At 35.7% G+C, this 18,632-nt stretch overlaps 1 protein-coding gene across 6 annotated transcripts in view; it reads right to left on the reverse strand.

Annotated features, from left to right (window-relative positions):
• Positions 1–3,011: 3,011 nt before the first annotated feature.
• Positions 3,012–18,632, reverse strand: part of OXR1 (oxidation resistance 1) — a 443,572-nt gene continuing 427,951 nt past the window's right edge. For 4 of the 6 annotated variants that reach the window (XM_056128624.1, XM_056128686.1, XM_056128757.1 and 1 more), the window contains 6 exons: positions 12,917–12,997; positions 11,036–11,161; positions 10,165–10,317; positions 7,907–8,002; positions 6,214–6,287; positions 3,012–4,178 (listed from right to left, as the gene is read on the reverse strand). In XM_056128624.1, coding sequence (XP_055984599.1) covers positions 4,043–4,178; positions 6,214–6,287; positions 7,907–8,002; positions 10,165–10,317; positions 11,036–11,161; positions 12,917–12,997 — 666 coding nt within the window. In that variant the 3' untranslated portion in view covers positions 3,012–4,042. The remainder of the gene's footprint in view (positions 4,179–6,213; positions 6,288–7,906; positions 8,003–10,164; positions 10,318–11,035; positions 11,162–12,916; positions 12,998–18,632) is intronic. The other 2 variants (XM_056128833.1, XM_056128883.1) reach the window with 1 other exon arrangement.

Raw genomic sequence — 18,632 nt, forward strand, 5'->3', positions numbered from 1 at the left:
CTGAGAACTGGGCTCTAGGCACCAACAGTTGTCTCCATCCCCCCCCCCCCCCCCCCCGCCAGACGTCCATTTTTGACTTTGTAGTAGTATTTGTAACACAGCATCACTTACAAAAACATGAGCAGTTTTCAAGCAATAACAGAAAAGACAGCTATGGTCATCTTCATTATGAAATGAAAGATGTGTCAAATTCAGCCCTACTTCATGTTACAGGACTTCTCTCTTGGAGAAGTTTAATTTTTGTCACCTTAATGAGTCACATTGCTTACATTAATGATGTATGATAAAAACAGAAAATTCCATAAAAAAAGGAATGTTCAGTGCAGAAATATAGGAGAATTGTTGGTAAATTAGGTAACAATTTGAGGTATCTTATGACAGTGCTACCACAGTCACCAGCAATATCTCTCTCACCATAATCCACTGGACCTTTTAAAATAAATAAGAGGTATAAAATAGCAATATTTAACCTGTCAAAGTAAAAATAAGTTTGATACAATGAAAGGTTGACAGTGGTTTATGATTTCTTAATTTTACTCTTAGATCTGCCTTATGTAATTCTAAAAGTCAAGGAAAATATTAGAATGCTTACTGGATTCAATAAAAGTTACTAAAATAATATAGGACTCTGGAGAAGCTAGTAAAAGTAAAAAGTAAAGGCCCTCCCGTTGATCGTCGATTTGCTCGAGCGGGCCCAGTAACGTCTCCATTGGAGACTTTGTTGTTACTGTGTCTGGCATATCGAATACTCTCGGTAGCTTGCCGGGCTCTCCGAGAGGGGCGGAGGAATCGAACTCGGGTCGGCCATGTTGGCTGCGTGCAAGGCAAACGCCCTCCCCGCTGTGCTATCGCTCCAGCCCCTGGAGAAGCTAATGTCAAAAATATACTTCATAATAATTAGGTGAGAGCTTTCAAATATGGACTAAACCATTAATGGAATCTCTATTGTTCTCAAGCATGATCCTCTTTCAAAGTGAAAGTTCCAATATCTTCTTAGAGAAGAAAGTTTATACATTTTTTCCACATAAAAATTAATGACAGGCTGGAGCGATAGCACCGCAGGTAGGGCATTTGCCTTGCAACGCAGCCAACCCGGGTTCGAATCCCAGCATCCCATATGGTCCCCCGAGCACCGCCAGGAGTGATTCCTGAGTGAAGAGCCAGGAGTAACCCCTGTGCATTGCGGGGTGTGACCCAAAAAGCAAAAATAAATAAATAAATAATGACAAGCATTTCTAAGTAGAATTTAATATGTACACAAATTTTTATTGTATCAGTGAAGCTATGTCAACATTTTCAAGATATGGCACAATAAAAATAAGTTATCTTGTATTTTATGTTCCTGTTTTCAGACTATTCTATAGCATTCAACTTTTTTTTTTTTAAATTTCTGGAGTCACTCCTGGCAATGCTTGTGGGGACTGTAGCAGTGATGTGGCTGAACCAAGGTTTGGCTGCATGTAATGCTTATCCTCTGATCCAAGAAGTTATTATTTTTGGCATAAAACACAGAAAATGATATAGTGCAATTGGGTTACTTTTAGTATTCCAAAGAGGTACTTCACATTCAACTCTGAACAACAATTCATGCTGGAACTGTTATTCAAAGTTCAATTCGCATGAATTTGAGAGTTAAGTTTTCTTCTTAGAGAACTTAACATTAACTCTTCTAAAGCTCTTTCCTTGTCATTACTATTATTTTTGTTTGTTGGGGGGGGGGGGGATGTTCAGATGATACCTTGCTCTGTGCTAAGGCATCATTGCCGGTGGGGTGTGGAGTAAGTACACTGGGAACTAAACCCAGGTTGGCTGGGTGCAAGGCATTCACCCACCAGCTGTGCTCTTGCTCTGGACCCACATTACCATTTTTATTCAAGCTTCTTATGACTTTTGCTCCTGGAATTTTCAAGTCTTCTCGTCTCTAGTTTTGTTTCTCTACTAATACAAATTTTTTTCCCCCAGAGGGATCTTCCTAAAATACTAATTGGGTCATACCAGTCCTCCACTCAAATTTAATTGTTTCTATGAAATCAAAATTTCTTTGAAACAAATCTCGATGACATTAGGCTTACCTTGCTACCTACATTCACCATCAAACAAACACGAAATGCAAAACAAATTCATTTCTCCGCACGTAAAGTGCCCTGTTAGTTCTCCATTTTTAAAACTCCGGTGCTACTCCTCCCTGAATTTATACTTCTACCACTGAAAGAGGTTGTAAGAAGCATTTTTTACACATAAGAGACAGCAGTGAGCTTAACCAAAAAAACTCTTAGATAGGAACATTACTAAATAAAACCAAACGCAAATTTGTGTTTATGTATTTAATTTTATTTAGTATACACCACACTCTGACTTTATTGTCACTGAAATCCAATACAGGATTTAAAATTTTTTAATCATTAGTCAACTCCACAAAGACAATAATAATACTGCTGTGGAAGACCAAAGGGGGAAAACTGAGTATTTATTTACAAATCCCTATATTGTAAACATTTAACCTATTTGCTGTTACTAACTTATAATGAGAGCTTTACATTGACAAAGAAATGATGCCCTGTTTTTCTATATAGATTGAGCAATAGCATATTAAATAGAACATCAGATTTTCTTTTCCATTAGCATTTTGCTTTCTTTAGACAATTATTTAAACTTTCAAAAGATCTAATATATTCAAGTGCTTTACAACTAATAACTACTTATGCCAACGTATGTGGCTTATAATTTCATTTTTAGAATAATTTAAAGTGCTATAAGCAACCTGGCAATCAACACTTTCTATAAGAACAAAACTACCTTTAAACATTAATTTACAAGATAATATACAATGTTTATTGGGAATAGCTGAAATTTCAGCACAAATCACTGTCACATATATAACAGCAGGATTTTCATTTTCACTTTCTTTTTTTTGCATAACATGAAGCTTTGAAAGTAACGTGAATTATTGCCACAATGGCTTATTATTGATTTCCTACAAAAGAGGATAAGAACTACTTGTATATTCTATCTTGTTTTTTTGAGGTCACTGGACAGTAAATCTGCATATTCAACAAGTCTACAGAGTTACAATAGTGTCTACTGTAATCATTGCCCTTTTATAAGAGCAAATGCTAATAGAATTAATAACATATACCACTAAAAGAAAAAAATCACTTTTTTTTTTCCCTTTGAACAGCAACCTATATTTTGGGAGCTGGTGTGCAACAAGGCTAAAACAACTGAACTATAAACCAGTATATCTGACACAATAATTTGAAGAAATAAGCATCTGTTTTGTAGTTTTTATACTTAAGATAATGCCCTGCTAAACTACAAATATGTAAATATTATATTTTCTTGATGTATTAATTCTAGTAGAATCATCAAGTTCTCATTCTCCTTTGTCATTTTATAACTTTTTAATCAGATAATTCAGTTACAAAAGCATACACCCAAACCTGCAAATCATGTGCATTGCAGTCTATTACTATCAGAATTTTGCTCAGATTTTGAGAATACCTGCAAAAGTAATAAAGAGAATGCTGCAGTGTGAATTAAAATTAGAACGCAGAGGTCTATGAAGTATGCATTATTTTGGCATTCATTAGCATGATTAAGCTGAGCAGGTCCACAAGTTACTTTACATCAACCTCACAGATACAGCAGTATCTATTCTCTTATTCTGTCAATGTTCAAATTAGACTGCCCTAGTTAAAAAAAATACTTTAAAAATACAAACCAAAATAGATTCAACAAAAGAGCACCATCATATTTGGAGACTAATATAACATGGATTGTAGATGAGGTGGCCACTATAATCAAAATTCAGACAAAATCTAAGCCACTATATTCCATAGACCCAAACTAGGTTTAGACTTAAAGAACTCAGGGACAGAAACATGATTTAAAATATAAACTCCAAAATTATAGCTCCAATAAATGTGATGCAAACTAACTTCAAAGCACAAATGACATGTTACATTGTATTGCTTCTTGACTTTCCAAACAATGCTTGTCCATGCCAGGTTTGGGCCATTATCCTACTAAGATAGTATTATATTTATTCAAAAGCCCAGATTTCAATGTCTTGAATAAAGAAATCTTCCTTTTTAGAAAGTGTATGATTTCCAAATGTTTTACAAGAATGACTTCTTCCATGATAGAGATCTCCGTCAAGCCAAAGGGCAAATTCTCCTCTGCAATGCAAAAATAAAGTTTTAGGAGCAGTCTCTTATTATATAATAATAATCATAAAATAAATTAATAAAATAAAATAACAAATGAGACATTTCAATATAGTAATACCCTAAAAGGTAAAGGTAAAGGCCCTCCCGTTGATCGTCAATTTGCTCGAGTGGGCCCAGTAACGTCTCCATTGGAGACTTTGTTGTTACTGTGTCTGGCATATCGAATACTCTCGGTAGCTTGCCGGGCTCTCCGAGAGGGGCGGAGGAATCGAACTCGGGTCGGCCATGTTGGCCGCTTGTAAGGCGAACGCCCTACCCGCTGTGCTATTGCTCCAGCCCTAAATCATTTTTTCCAACACTTTACAGATCCTTTTGACATTCGGTCAAGATAAATTCGTTTGTATCCCACTTATTACAAAATTATTTGTAAAATACAAGGGATGAAATGAATCCTCCAGAATGAACTTCCTCCAGAACCAATTTTTGAGATGGTTACCCAGATAGTCTCTGCCTAGTATTATGGGTTTCTTTTACCAGTTATGGTCCTAATACATTTAACATGAGTTTCATAAGCAGAAAAATTTCTTGCCACCTAAAATTAAAAAAAAGGGAGATCTAGCTAATGATTCAATCTCCAATTTATAACTAAGGAAACTGAGACTCATTAGGGAGTTTGCTCAAGGTCCAAAATATTCAAGTGAGAATCTGAATTAGAATGATCAGATTAGATTCCAAAGTACATATTCAGTCTATCACACTGATTTTGATTTCCTTTTTTTTTAAATTTTTATTAGTGAGACACCATGAGGTACAGTTGTAGACTTACAAATTTTTGTGCTTGGGTTTCAATTATACTGATTTTGATTTCTTGGGATTATCTATTTGGGAGTCAGGATCACAAAGTTCCCGTACATCTCATTTTATGAGCCCATACCCTTCTTTGTCTTTTGGCCAGACGTGGTCCCACTTTCACGCTCAAATATCACTTTTGGCCGAGCTCAGTGGACCATATGGGAAGATGGGGATGGAACCAAGGTTGGTGTGTGCAAGGCATGCACCCTGCCCACAGTACCATCTCTCCAGCTCCAGCCCATACCCTTTCCTGAAGACTGTTTAACTGTTTAAATTTAATATCAAATAACCCAACTGTTAGTTTGACTTGCTGAACTCACTGAATTAACAAAACTTATTCCCATCAGACAGATGGTGATGTTTCTTACATTATTTTCAAAAATTCATGAAGACATTTATAAGACTTTCCTACAGATTTTAACTAAATCACATCTTATGCTACTGTTTGGGGTAGGGCTTAATGACTGGTCCCATAACACAAAAAAAGTTTTAATTTGTTTTCGATGAAATATAAAAATATCACTTGTGGATTCTAATAATAAAAACAACCACTCGGGAGGGAGGGTGTCGCTAAATCTTTTTTTCACCAAGTTATGCCATCTAATGTATTGATCCAAATAATATCCAGGTTAGAATAAAATTAAAATGAATAAAACTGTATACACTTGGGAGAAGTATGGGAGAAATAACAAACCATCATAGTTCTCAGAAATTTCGAACAGTTCTAGCATTTTCAAATGCCAAAAACTTTCAAATATCAAGAAGTGACTGTACTCTAAAAATCTTCATTTCAAGGCAAAGGAGAAGGCAAAAAAAAAAAAAAAAGCGCTGAAACACTATTTCAGATGTGGGTACCCAGGTTCAACCCAGAACACCATTGGGAGCAACTTGTAGGCATTATAGCCACAAGTAGCCCCCAAAAATGCAGGGTATGTAGGGTGTGCCCCCAAAATCCCAAACCATGAAGGCATTTAGTCTGAAGAGAATCAAATAGTGTTTTAAGTTGAAAAAAAAATTCTACATAGGTTCAAATACTAAAATATTAACTTTCAACAAACCATCCTTTCTTAGTCATAATATACCACATTAGAATTCCAAAGTGAAAACCTTCCAACGATAAATTATTTTATCAACAGTAAAATTAAAATACACATTTTCTTCTTAAAATGTTCTGGAAGAATGTTGGACTTACCCTCCACCACCGAAGGCTAGCGAATCCATGTCGCCTTTGATAAAAAACATATTATCTCCTGTCCACTTAAAGACCTAGATACAAGAAAAATGAAATTTTAAGATATAGACAAAACCTAAAAGGAAAACCTGAGACTAAAATGTCAAACAAGGCCTGGATTGATGGTCTTAAGAATAATGCTGGGACTGGAGAGACAGTCCAACAGATAGGACACTTCCCTTGCACGCAGCCAACTTGAGTTTGATCCCTCCCATCCCATACAGGTCCCCTGAGAACCACCAGGAGTAATTCCTGAGTGCAGAGCCAGGAGTAACCCCTGAGCACGGCCAGTATGGCCCCAAACCCGCCCCTCCTCACACCCCAAAAGAACACTTTTTTCTTAGTGAATAAAAGTTGGTGGAGGTTAAAAAAAAGTCTTTTTTCCCCTTTAGGTTTGTGTGTGTGTGTGTGTGTGTGTGTGTGTGTGTGTGTGTATGAGAACATGCGAGAATGTTTACAGTCAAATTTGAAAGCGCTAAAATTAAATCTTCTATTTCAATGCCTTAAATCTTGTGAGCTACTCACATATCCCTTTATTCTGGTTATGTAGGGTATTGCATATGATGGCTAACAAAAAGTTTATAAAAGGCTAAAAAAAAAAAAGCCTGAAGATACTGTCACTAAGCTGTAACATTTAGAAGAAAAGCATAGGCCCTATAGGGTGAAGGTCTTCTATTGAGGTATCACTCTTCTTACAAAATTCTATAAAACATATTCATGATTTCTATTTTTAATATCTTTAAAATCACTTGAGAAATCCAACTAAAAACTTTTAGAAATCATTATTTACAATAAGTTTTTCTTAACCTATGAGTTTTTTTTTTAAATGCAAACCTAATAAAGTAGTTACTTTCAGCACTTATCTTTAGGCAAGTTTTCCCAAATTATTCAATAAGCTTTTCACATATTATTTTGTAATTACATATTTAACTGATGTTTCCATAGGAAACATGTAGCAACAGAATAAAATTTGAGAATCAGAAAGAATACCGGAAACTTAAAAAAATGTCTAACAACTACAGTTTCCACTAAGCCGCAGGCCTTGGGTGATCTGTTTGACTGATGAAAAGAAAAGAACTGATGACTCCAGTGAGGCAGTTAAGCACTGCTGAGAAAGCTTTGACTATTTTTTTCAAATCCTTCCCATTTTGTTTGCTAAAGACAATTTTGAAAACCAACTTTGTTGATTATTATTTGGAAATCTCTTAAAATCATGTAACATTATTATTATTTTATTAGGGATAGTTTGATAAACTAAACTTTAAGCGCCCATGATACTGGTACTGCATTCATTATTTGCTTGCTTGTATGTGGCTCCGGGTTTAACACCTGGCACTACCCAAATTTGTTTTTAAGAACTTCACAGTAGCAAGTCAGAGAGAAAAGTCATAGTGAAATAAACTCACTGAGTCCACAATGAGGACCTGGCCTTTGCCAAGCATTATGCATATGTCATCATTTCACAATCTGCAAACACCCTGTTCCGTTTTATGATTCCCATTCTATCTATTGGAAATCTGAAGCTCAAAATGACCCAAGAACTAAGCTAACAGTAAAAGGCAGAGGAGAGTCAAATCAAAGTGTGTATAATTCAAGTGCACATTTCCTTTACGTCATCTCTTTATAAAAAGAATACTGGAAAAACTGTTCTTACCTCAAACTCCGGACAGAAAGTAAAGACAAAGGTCTCTCCGGTACCATAAAAGCCATCACTGACTTTGAAGGGCTCAGATGCTAATGCACCAAAAACCTAAGGATTCAAAAGGGTATGTTCAATAAGCATTATCCCAGATCTGTTTAAAATGCAAAAACAGAGAGGAAACTGGTAGTTTTAGCTAAGTGTAGTTAAAAAGTGAAATAATCGAGTTGCTGTAGAATTCACTTTATTGTCAAGGTACAAAGCCTATCAACTCCTTCAACTCCTTTGATGCGAATAAAGACAAAATCTTAGTTTTGAAATGTAAAAGGATGCTTACTTTCCTTTCTTCGACTGTGAACTATAACCATTAGCCCCATATTTCAGGAGAACACAAGTATGCACCATGTATATAAAATAAGGATAACACGTTGTAGGGTTGCAGCGCTAAGGAAACAAACCTTCTGCAAAGCTAGGTATTTCTTCCCTCATTAGATAGCAAATTCCATGAGGAAAGGACTGGGATCTGAATGCTTTGGCCCTGGATGTCATGGCTTGGCACAGTATAAATAGGTAAGCAGAGGTCTTGAAAGAACGAATGAGACTGGACAAACCGTTCCGATGCTGTGGGTCTGTCCTCATGTCATAAAACGGGAACATAGACATCTGATACATGATGTCTAAGGCACTGTTCTTTGGACAGTCTATTTTCGTAGTGGGAAATTTTAAATCATGCTTTCTTAGAGGTCACATACATGTCTTATTAAAATGGATAAAACCAGTACCTTCTCTACATGTAAAACACATAAATTAAAAATTTAGAGACTCGGGGCTGGAGCAATAGCACAGCGGGTAGGCTGTTTGCCTTGCACGCGGCCGAACCAGGTTCGATTCCCAGCATCCCATATGGTCCCCTGAGCACCACCAGGAGTTATTCCTGAGTGCAGAGCCAGGAGTAACCCCTGTGCAATGCCAGGTGTGACCCAAAAAGCAAAAAAAAAAAAAAAATTTACAGACTCAACTTGGAATTATCACAAAGTGCCATAATACTCCCAGTGTCTCTCCTCTAATCTTACCACCCCCAATGCCCAAGGAAAAGTCTCTACCTGTTATCATAGCTCTGTTCTATCTACTTAAGAACTTTCTATAAATGAGTCATCGGGAAGTTCATCTTTAGTGTCTGATTTTTTTTTGTTTGTTTTGTTTCGGGGTCATACCTGGCTCTGCACTCAGGGAATCGTATGTGCTTCCAGGGATCAAATGAGTCGGCATATGGAAGGCAATTGCCCTTGTACTTACTGTCTCTCTGGCCCTAGAGTGAGTTTGACTTTTTAGCTCAGTACTAAGTTAGTGATAACTACATTATTATATGTAGCAGTTAACTCGTTCATATTCATTGTCACAAATGCCTTTTCGGGGATGGATAAGATCGGGCAATTCAATTCAACTCTTATTTTTAAAAACAGAATCATCAGTCACTGAGCTTTGATAATTGAGATAATATGCATCTATGGGCTGGAGAGATAGCACAGCGGGTAGGGCGTTTGCCTTGCACGCGGCTGACCCAGGTTCGACTCCCAGCATTCCATACCATCCCCCGACCACTGCCAGGAATAACTCCTGAGTGCAGAGCCAGGAGTAACCCCTGTGCATCGCTGAGTGTGACCCAAAAAGCCAAAAAAAAAAAAAAGATAATATGCATCTAGAATACAATGTACATGCTTACTAGTAGTAGTGCCCTGTTTAGTTTTCTTACATAATATTGATAGTTCACCCTCTTATTACTCTCCAATGCTGTTAGCTGATGTGACTTTTATTGTTTCCAGAATAAAGCAAAGGTTCTATTTGCGTTTCTATAATTGTGGATTTGATACTATCCTTACACAATTATATTTAACTTTTAAACCCATATATCCTTTATATCTGTCAATTTCCTATCTTTCCATAAACCTCATTTTTATTCTCTCCCAAATAATTTGTTTGAAATACTCCTTTTTGCTTTTCCCCCTATATTTTATAAAACAGCATATTTTGCTCGGAATTAGAGGCACTGGTACAGTGATTCCTTCCACCTTAGAAGGTAGCAACTCTTGATTATGCTTTTATCTATTCTCTACAGCACTCAGTATTACCTAGAATATTTAAAATTGTGTATTGAGTAACTGAGCAGCTAAACTTAAAATATACAAGGAAATCTCATGTGATTCAAGAATTGCTAAATGTAACGGTCACTGTAATGTCTGACGGAGAAGTGTCTATGCAGTGAGTTCTCATACCTGCCCATCACTGTCCTTGATCACCATCAGCACTGGAGTATCTAGCCCTGTCATTGTTCGATAAAGGGTCTTCAAGCTTGTGCCATGCTTCCCAGTACCATAAACCAGAGTCCATGGATAGCCGATTGTTCTTGGTGGAAGGTGCTTGGTGAGCTTGAAAAATAAAACATTAACATTGATTTGTAAATCTGGCAATTTGTAGGATATTAGTGCCAGTAATTTAACGGTATAAGAGGTAGGTAACACAAATAAGAGAAATTGTTATTCTTAAAGATAACGAGAGACTTAAAGAGTAATTATAAAGTTTTTAGCATGAAGTATTGTCCATTAGGAAAAAAATAATCATGCTGAACAAAACAGACCAGAGATACAAGAGTGATGCTGTTTGCATTAAATGTACAAAAATAACCAAAATATTATTATCTGCATGCAGAGACAAATAATAACAATATAATCAGTACTCTCAAATAACTGGCTCTAGAGCCAGACAAGCGGTAATCAACCTTCAAACCTTTGTAGCTGTATGACTTTTTTCATTTGTAAAATGTATGCACAGCAGTATACATCTTCAACAGCTGTTCTAACTATCACGTATAAAGCAAGTAACAAGTGTACTGCAAGAAATGAAATACAGGCTATTATCTCCTAAATTGTTATTTTTATTTTAATGCTTGTGTATGCAAATCTTGTTATGAGATTCACAAATTCTCCTGTTATACTCGTTACAGTTGGCACATTTCTTTTTCTTCATGGAAGAGGAAGCAGTAGCAGTAACCTTGCTTCTTCAGTTCTCAAGACATCTCAGAAGAGTCTGTTCTACACTAACGGGCACATATCCTCAAACGGACACACGTGGGTGGCTATATCAGACCTTTTCAATTTGATCTGGCAGTAAAAGCTCGCTGGGATCACTCAGGTTCGGTCGAAAAGACTCAGGCTCCAGTTCTGCCTTCGCTGGAGCTGCCTGCTTGGAACTGATGTCTTCCCTTGTAGTAATCTAAAGAAGAGCAGAAGAACACTAAGAAAAACCTGCAGTGTATGTCAAACAATTCCAGCCTTTTGAAAGAACTCAAAATTCGTTTATAGGAAAGGTGGCTAAAGCTTTAATTTAGAATTTTAGAGGCAAAAAGATGCTTCATTTATTTAAAATGCAATGCTGAAAACACATTTTTAATCCTAGGCGAACTTTTTTCCCCCATTCGCTACATGAGGAAGGACTGATATGAATGATAAGTACCTATTATCTTGGTGTAAAAAAGAGATGAAGCCAAACAAATTTTGCTGTTCAAAAAGAAAAAATTGAGTTCGCTAGTTTCAAAATTTTAAATGTGTTAAACTGTTTTTCTCATGGCAAACATAAAGTAGATTATGGTGGGCATGATTCCTGGGTACCACAATTAAAAAAAAAATTGCATAACAACAAGTGTAACTTTTCATTGGTATCTGTGTGTGCGTGTGTGTGTGTGTGTGTATAAACGTATATCTACTTGTTTCACTCAAAAAGTCACCATTATTTTTAAATGTCTTCATTATTAATTACTATATTAAAAATATTTGGAACGAGACATTTAAAAGTTCATTTTGTCATATATCGATATTAGAACATTTTGAACATTAAAAAGGATACGTTTTTGCTTGATGGAAATAATCTTGCTGATATTCTTTCCAAGATAAAAATGTAAATTAATTCAAAACTTCTATGCAATCTATTATGCTGGCACTATTTTGTATTATTTTTAATATATAAAACACAATGACATTAAAAGTAAAAGATGAATTATAACTGCGACTCAGAAACCCTTTAAATGGCTGGTAGAATTGGATTCTAGTGGAGCAGATAACTAAAATGCAGTAGAACTCGGTGGTTGTGACTTGACAGGAATGAAATCTTGCTAAATTATTTTGTCGCTTTAACAGATTTCTTACCAAAACAAAGCAGCATATATTTTTTAATCAATACATGTTCTATAGTTGCATGAATTTTGGGTGAGGAACTAAACTCTTAAATCTTTCACATCATCATATTTACCCTTATTTTGATGATGTGAAAGTCAAAAAAAAAAAATCCAACACAGCATGAGAAGCATGAAAAGAATCTAGTAGCTCTAGCAAAGCCATGAAGCATAGCTTATTAAGAAAAAGAAAACATACAATACACAAAACTGAAATATGAGTTCAACTGTCTCACTTTCTTGTTTCTAAAATAAAAAACCCCACAAATATTACTTCACAGATTATTAAAATACTTATCCAGTTCTGGTAACTAATCTGTATTATTCCAAAATATGCCAAAAAGAAGCACCTCAAAAATAATTTATCTTAATAAGATATTTAATGTAGTTGATACAAGTTTAGCTTTGCCATCCCCTAAAATTTTTAACTATCCTATAGCACCACATTTCTCAAACTCCACTTGGTAATCTCATAGCCCAAGACATTCTTCCAAGGTTAAAGGTAAATGAAACCTCATGAACACGCAGAGAAACAAACAGGTATTGAGAAAAGTTCCAAAGTGACAGAAAATTCCTCTGAATATTTTTTCAAATGAAAAGATGATGGAAAAAGATAATCCTGCAATTCTTCAAGGCAATATCATGGTCTTCTGAGGAAAAAAAAAAAGGAATTTTCTGATGGATTATTTTAGTGCTAAAGTCAAAACAAATCCTTCACAAGGAGATTTGCCCTGACAACAGACACTAAAACCAGGGAGTGTTCAATCTCCAGAAGGACTCAAAACTACTGAAGGGGGCACCTGGAGGCGTCTGCAGAGTGTGCGCAGTTCTTCAGTATTTAGAGCATCGATCCTGCGGTGATACTCAGCCACTGATACTACCTGAATATGGAGACAGGAAGACAATAATTCCACTGACAGTTGAGAAAAATCGCTCAAGTAAAACAAAACAAAACAGGAGAAATTTAAATGGGGAGAGAGAACTGTAATCAGGGTTTCCTTCCCCACTCATGATGGAAGTTCAAGAAATTTATTGATTAAACTGGAGTGAAATACACTGGGAAAGAGTTTAACAACTATATCCGACTCAAGTGATGATATAAGATCTTGATTTTTCATAGAGACAGAATTTAATCAGAGTCACAGTTGCCCATTAAAGGAATGCTATATCAAATACAACATGCTATGCTAACAGAAAGCAACATTTAATATCTACAGGTCCTGCAGTTTACAAAGAAAATGGTAGCTTCGTCTCTCCCCTCTGGTTTAGCTCAGACACAACATTCTAGTGGCAGTGCTAGACAAACTCCTTTAAGGCGAAGGTGATAAACATACCCATTCTACATCATCTGTAACAGACATTACCTCCCCAGAGGAGGACTGGGGTAAGAAAAAAGCATAAGGTACTTAAATGTAAAACCCAAGGCAATTAGACAAATAAGCTCCAGAAGGATGGAACTTTCATGCTTTCAAAGGCATATCTAATCAATAGTACCTTCGCAACCAAGTCTATGCTTCCTAACAAACATTTTTCAGTGGTGGCCTCTGTTCTATATTACTTCTTTATGGCTGGCATTCTTGTAGCTATAAGCCACTAAAATGTAACAAGTTGCCTATGTTTTTTCCCTTCGAAGAAGTATTTTGTATTTTCTGCAATTGCCATAGCCAGACTGTTGAATAGTACTACATTTGAAAGCCATATATGACAAATAAAATTATTACAAAACAAGAACAACAACAGAAGCACAGGAACAGACAAGTATTGAGTTGAGAAGACAGCTAAAGCTTTAGTGTGCTCTGATGGTGCCAGAAATATGTGCTAATTTTCTTGAGCTGCAATAAATTCTTGCGACCAATCAAGAGAGTCTGGTTACAAAATTCAGTTTAAGCAACTGGCCACATAAAGTTCCAAATTCTAGGTTTTTAAAAGACTCCTTTCCTAGCTAACTGAAATGGATTAGTTACCAGTAAATGTCAGGATAACTAGGTAAGAATCTCCATAAACCTGCTGAGAGTTATGAAAGACATGAGACTTTAACTAAGACCATCCTGGTTACATATTGTTATACTTTTACAAAGTACCTATCAGAAGGAGTTATGAGCTATATATCTGAGGGTTCTATGGACCTGGACTTGACCACATCTTTATCTATCTTATTTTTCATAATCACAAATAATACGAGTAGCATACCAAATGAAGTTTTAGTGAAACTTAATGTTAAAATTAAACACATGCAAAGGATTATGTGTAGTGCCCAGTGCATAGTAAACTATTTTGACTAACACTGCTTTCACTTGGTCAGTCTTCAACACTCTAAAGAATAAAGGAACATATCCAAATAGTCTGTTATCTTACATTTAAATATTCCAGCTTTGAGGGCTTGAGTAGTTTGCTTACCTTTACTATTTTTAATTATGAAAAAATAATAATGGACTTTCAGTAAGGAAAATCATTTTCAATAACTATGAAAAAAAACACGCAAAAAAACCCAATAAAAAAGACCTCCTTTTTATGACTAACAAAAGAAATTGCTACAATTGATAATTCAATTGTGAATTATCAAATTATAATTATGTGACTTATATACTCCTTCATTCTTTCTAGTTCTTTAGTAAACAATTTATTTTTATTTATTTATTTATTTATTTTTGTTTGGCGCCACACCTGTTTGTGTTCAGGGATCACTCCTGACTGCTAGGGACACAAAGACGGGGTCAGCCACTGCAAGGCAAGCCACTATACTTGCTCCAGCCTCAACAAACATTCACTTCTTAGATACTCTTCATCATATTACATGTACCTCCTAGGTAGAAGTGGAATTAAATTATGTGCAAAAATGGATTCCGTCATAATCTAATTTTATCACCATCACTGAGGGTGGGAACTTTGGAAAGAGAACCACATACTGTCATCAAAAAAAATATAAACTCATGGAAATGTTAGAGTATTTTTAATACCCAAAGTCAACCTTTCCTCATTCACATTTGAAAGAGAGTATCTGAATAAATAAAAAGAATTTAAATTTACACAAACACTTCCTTCTCTCAAAAATGAGTAAATCAAAATAATTATTTTAAAAGTATTATTTCATGAAACTATTAATGATATATAAGAGAGTAATAAGGAATCATAAGCTAACTAAAACAAAAGTGGAATGAATTCAAAACAATGTATCAAGAGTTGATATGTTTGAACAAATCCTTTGTTTTAAATAACTTCCCGTTAAATATATCTGCAAATGACTCATAAAATCTCATGAGATAGTTGATGAGAAAGTCATAAGTAGTCAAAAAGAAACTTTTATAATACTCAAAACTGTTCAAATATGATGTGTGTAGCATATTAACTCTCTGAAACAATAAGAAGTGAATCTAATAAAAAGGGGAATATGGAGGCTTGTTTTACAGAATATCAGGGAAAAATACTCATTACAAAATTTTTGAAACATATAAATCCACTACTATAGTTGGATACTTCAAAAGTATCAGTAATTGTCAATTACAGGAGGCAGAAAATTGGTAGGGACACAGCTAAATGAATAGTATCTTTCAACTAATTGGATGTGATTAACATGTATAATTCTTCATCCGACAACAGGAGTACACATCCTTCTTAAAAATCACATAATTTACTAAGATAGCCCACATTCTGAGTCATAATGTGCACCTACAAGAAAAAAAAAAGAATATGTGCTAATAGTGAAATTAAAATAAAAACAAAAAATAAAAATAGTAGGGAAATACCCAATACTCTTTAAATAATACATTTCCAAATCACACTAAAAAGTCATAGGAAACTAAAAAAAAGGAAAAAAAACCCCTTAAGTAATAGAAAGAGAAGTACAACTGAAAAAAAAGGTGGGGTTCTGTAAAAAGCAGGAATGAAAGAAATTTGTAGCATCCTTAAGAGAAAGAGCTAAGAAAACTGGAGAAGAAAAACAAATTAACTAATAAGCAAAAAGAAATATATAAATTGCTAAACACTTAAGACTAAAATAAAGACACAGATCAATTATATCAGAAATGAAAACGAGGCACCACTACTGATCTCACAGAAGTTAGAAAAACAATAAATAAGGATCTCCAAATCTATAAAATTGAGAGCCTTAGAAAAAACAGTTGACTGCTTTAAAGATAGTCACCCAAACTTACACAAGGAATCTCTCATAAATATACATGCAAAGGACAGCAAAATATGAGCATATTTAATCCTGTGATGTGCAAGAAATTTACACAATGAACAGTGGGATTAACTAAGGCATTAACTAATAGATGTAAGGCATTAACTAATAGATGTAAAACAGTGGGATTAACTAAGGCATTAACTAATAGATGTAAAACTTCACGTATCAACAGATACATAAAGCACAACTTTTGCAATACCGGTTTATAATTAAAAAACACTGAGCAAACTGGGGAATGTGAAGGCTAGCTTGATAAATAACAGTTACCCACTTCCCCAATCCTACAGTTAATGTGAAACAGAACCATGACAAATGAACTACTTTTCCACTAAGATAGAAAAAGACATTCCTTGTCACCACTACCTCTATTCAACATCCAACACTGTACTGGTGGAGGGATGAGCTTAAAAGAGATTAACATTTAATAGCCATACAGGAATCCCATCATATAAAAAGCTCAATATGCATGAGGGAAGCATATTAAAACTTTGGAATGTTGATCCAACAACTGACAAGACCAAATGCAGGTGAGATACGTGAAACAATGAGAACCTCCTTCACTATAGGTACAGTGCAAAATGGCATAGATACTTGAAAAGACCTTTTAGCAATGCCATATAAAATTAAACACATATTCTTAAGTAGGATCCAATAATCTCATTCTTTGTTATTTAGCCAAGTAAGTTGAAAATCCACGTGCAGACTCTGTACATCAATGTTTATGACAGCCTTACGAGATGGCCGTGCTCTCTACGAGCTAATGAGGCACCTTCATGACCACTTGAACAAACAAGAAAAGGTACCAGAACCTGGACGTAACCACGATACCACCCTTCAATAGTTGAATGAATTACAAACTGTGGAACATCCAGACCATGCAGCATTAAAATTCAGCAGTAAAAAGAAATGAGTAATTAAGCTACAAAGACAAAGAGGAACCTTAAGTGCACATTATGAAGTGAAAGAAGCCCATGTAAAAAAAGATCGTATACCTACGATCCCAATGTTATAATGCTCCACAACAGGCAAAGCTAAAGAGAAGTTCAGTGGTTAATGGATGTTTCAGGAATGAAGAGTGATGAAAGAAATTTTTAGGGTAGTGAAACTACTATAATCCTATGATAGGAAATAATCATTCTGGAGAACATACAACATAAATAATCAACACTAGTGAATGAACAGATTTGGGGTGAAAATGGTCAATATCCACAAATTAAAATAAATATAACACACCAAAGATCTGCGGAATAAAGGCACTGAATTTGGGGAGAGGAACAAGGCTTCTGGGAATTTTGTATTTCCATCAAATCTTTCTATAAAACTTTAACTTTTATAAAAAAGAAAGATGTTGCATACATTTTAGTAAAGCATATGAAGCACACACCTGTAAATGATATATGCATTCTAGATCCATATCACCTAAATTCGTATCACAGCCTGGGCCCTAATTGGCTGTAATATGACCAATACGTGCAGGTTTCTTCATTCGTAAAGTGGAGGTGACGGTAGCAATATTTCACAGAACCACAAAAAAGCATCTCAAACGGGCCAGGGCTGTGGCTCAGTAACAGATTCCATGCCCACCATGTGTGAGACTCTGGGTTCAAACCACAATAAACTTCACAATAAAATCAATTAAAATATCCCATGTTAAGTACACGTAATCACAGTGGTCTGAGAAGTGTACATTAATATCATTATATGCTATCAAGAGCTGAGGTTATGTGAAAGGTATTGTGGGGGAAACGGGGTTAGGGCCCACAGCCTGCCGTGTTCAGGGCTTACTGGCTCGCTACTCAGGGATCACGCCTGGTAGTGCTCGAGGTACCACATGTGGTGCTGGAAGTTGAACCTGAGTCAGCCACATGAAGACAAACACTTGACTCAAAGCACTATCTCTACAGCCCCAAAGTGTGTCACTTTTTTATTGCTTTAATTTGGAGCCATCCTGGTGGTGCTCAGGGCTAATGCCTTGGCTTTGTGCTCAGAGATGATTCCTGGTGGTGCTTGGAGGACCATAGGTAGCAGTGCCAGGGATCAAACCCAGTTAGCTATGTATACGGCAACTGCCTTACCCTCTGGTGCCTTCTCTCCAGCTCCATATGAAAGATTTTAAAATTGCAATTCGCTTTTCTTGGGGATGGAAAGAGAGCATACTGGGCTAGAACATGCTGGCAGCCCTGGTTCAATTCCTTGAATCACATGGTCGCTTAAGTACTGCTTGGAACAACCAAGCTAAAATTAGCCCTTGAGCACTCCGGGGTGTGGTCCCCAAGCAAAACTGATAAAATGAGCTCTTCTTAAAATTCTAATAATTATTATAAAATAGAATT

The sequence above is a fragment of the Sorex fumeus genome, unplaced genomic scaffold (assembly GCF_029834395.1).
Source record: "Sorex fumeus unplaced genomic scaffold, SorFum_2.1 ptg000002l, whole genome shotgun sequence".
NCBI classification, from domain to species: domain Eukaryota; kingdom Metazoa; phylum Chordata; class Mammalia; order Eulipotyphla; family Soricidae; genus Sorex; species Sorex fumeus.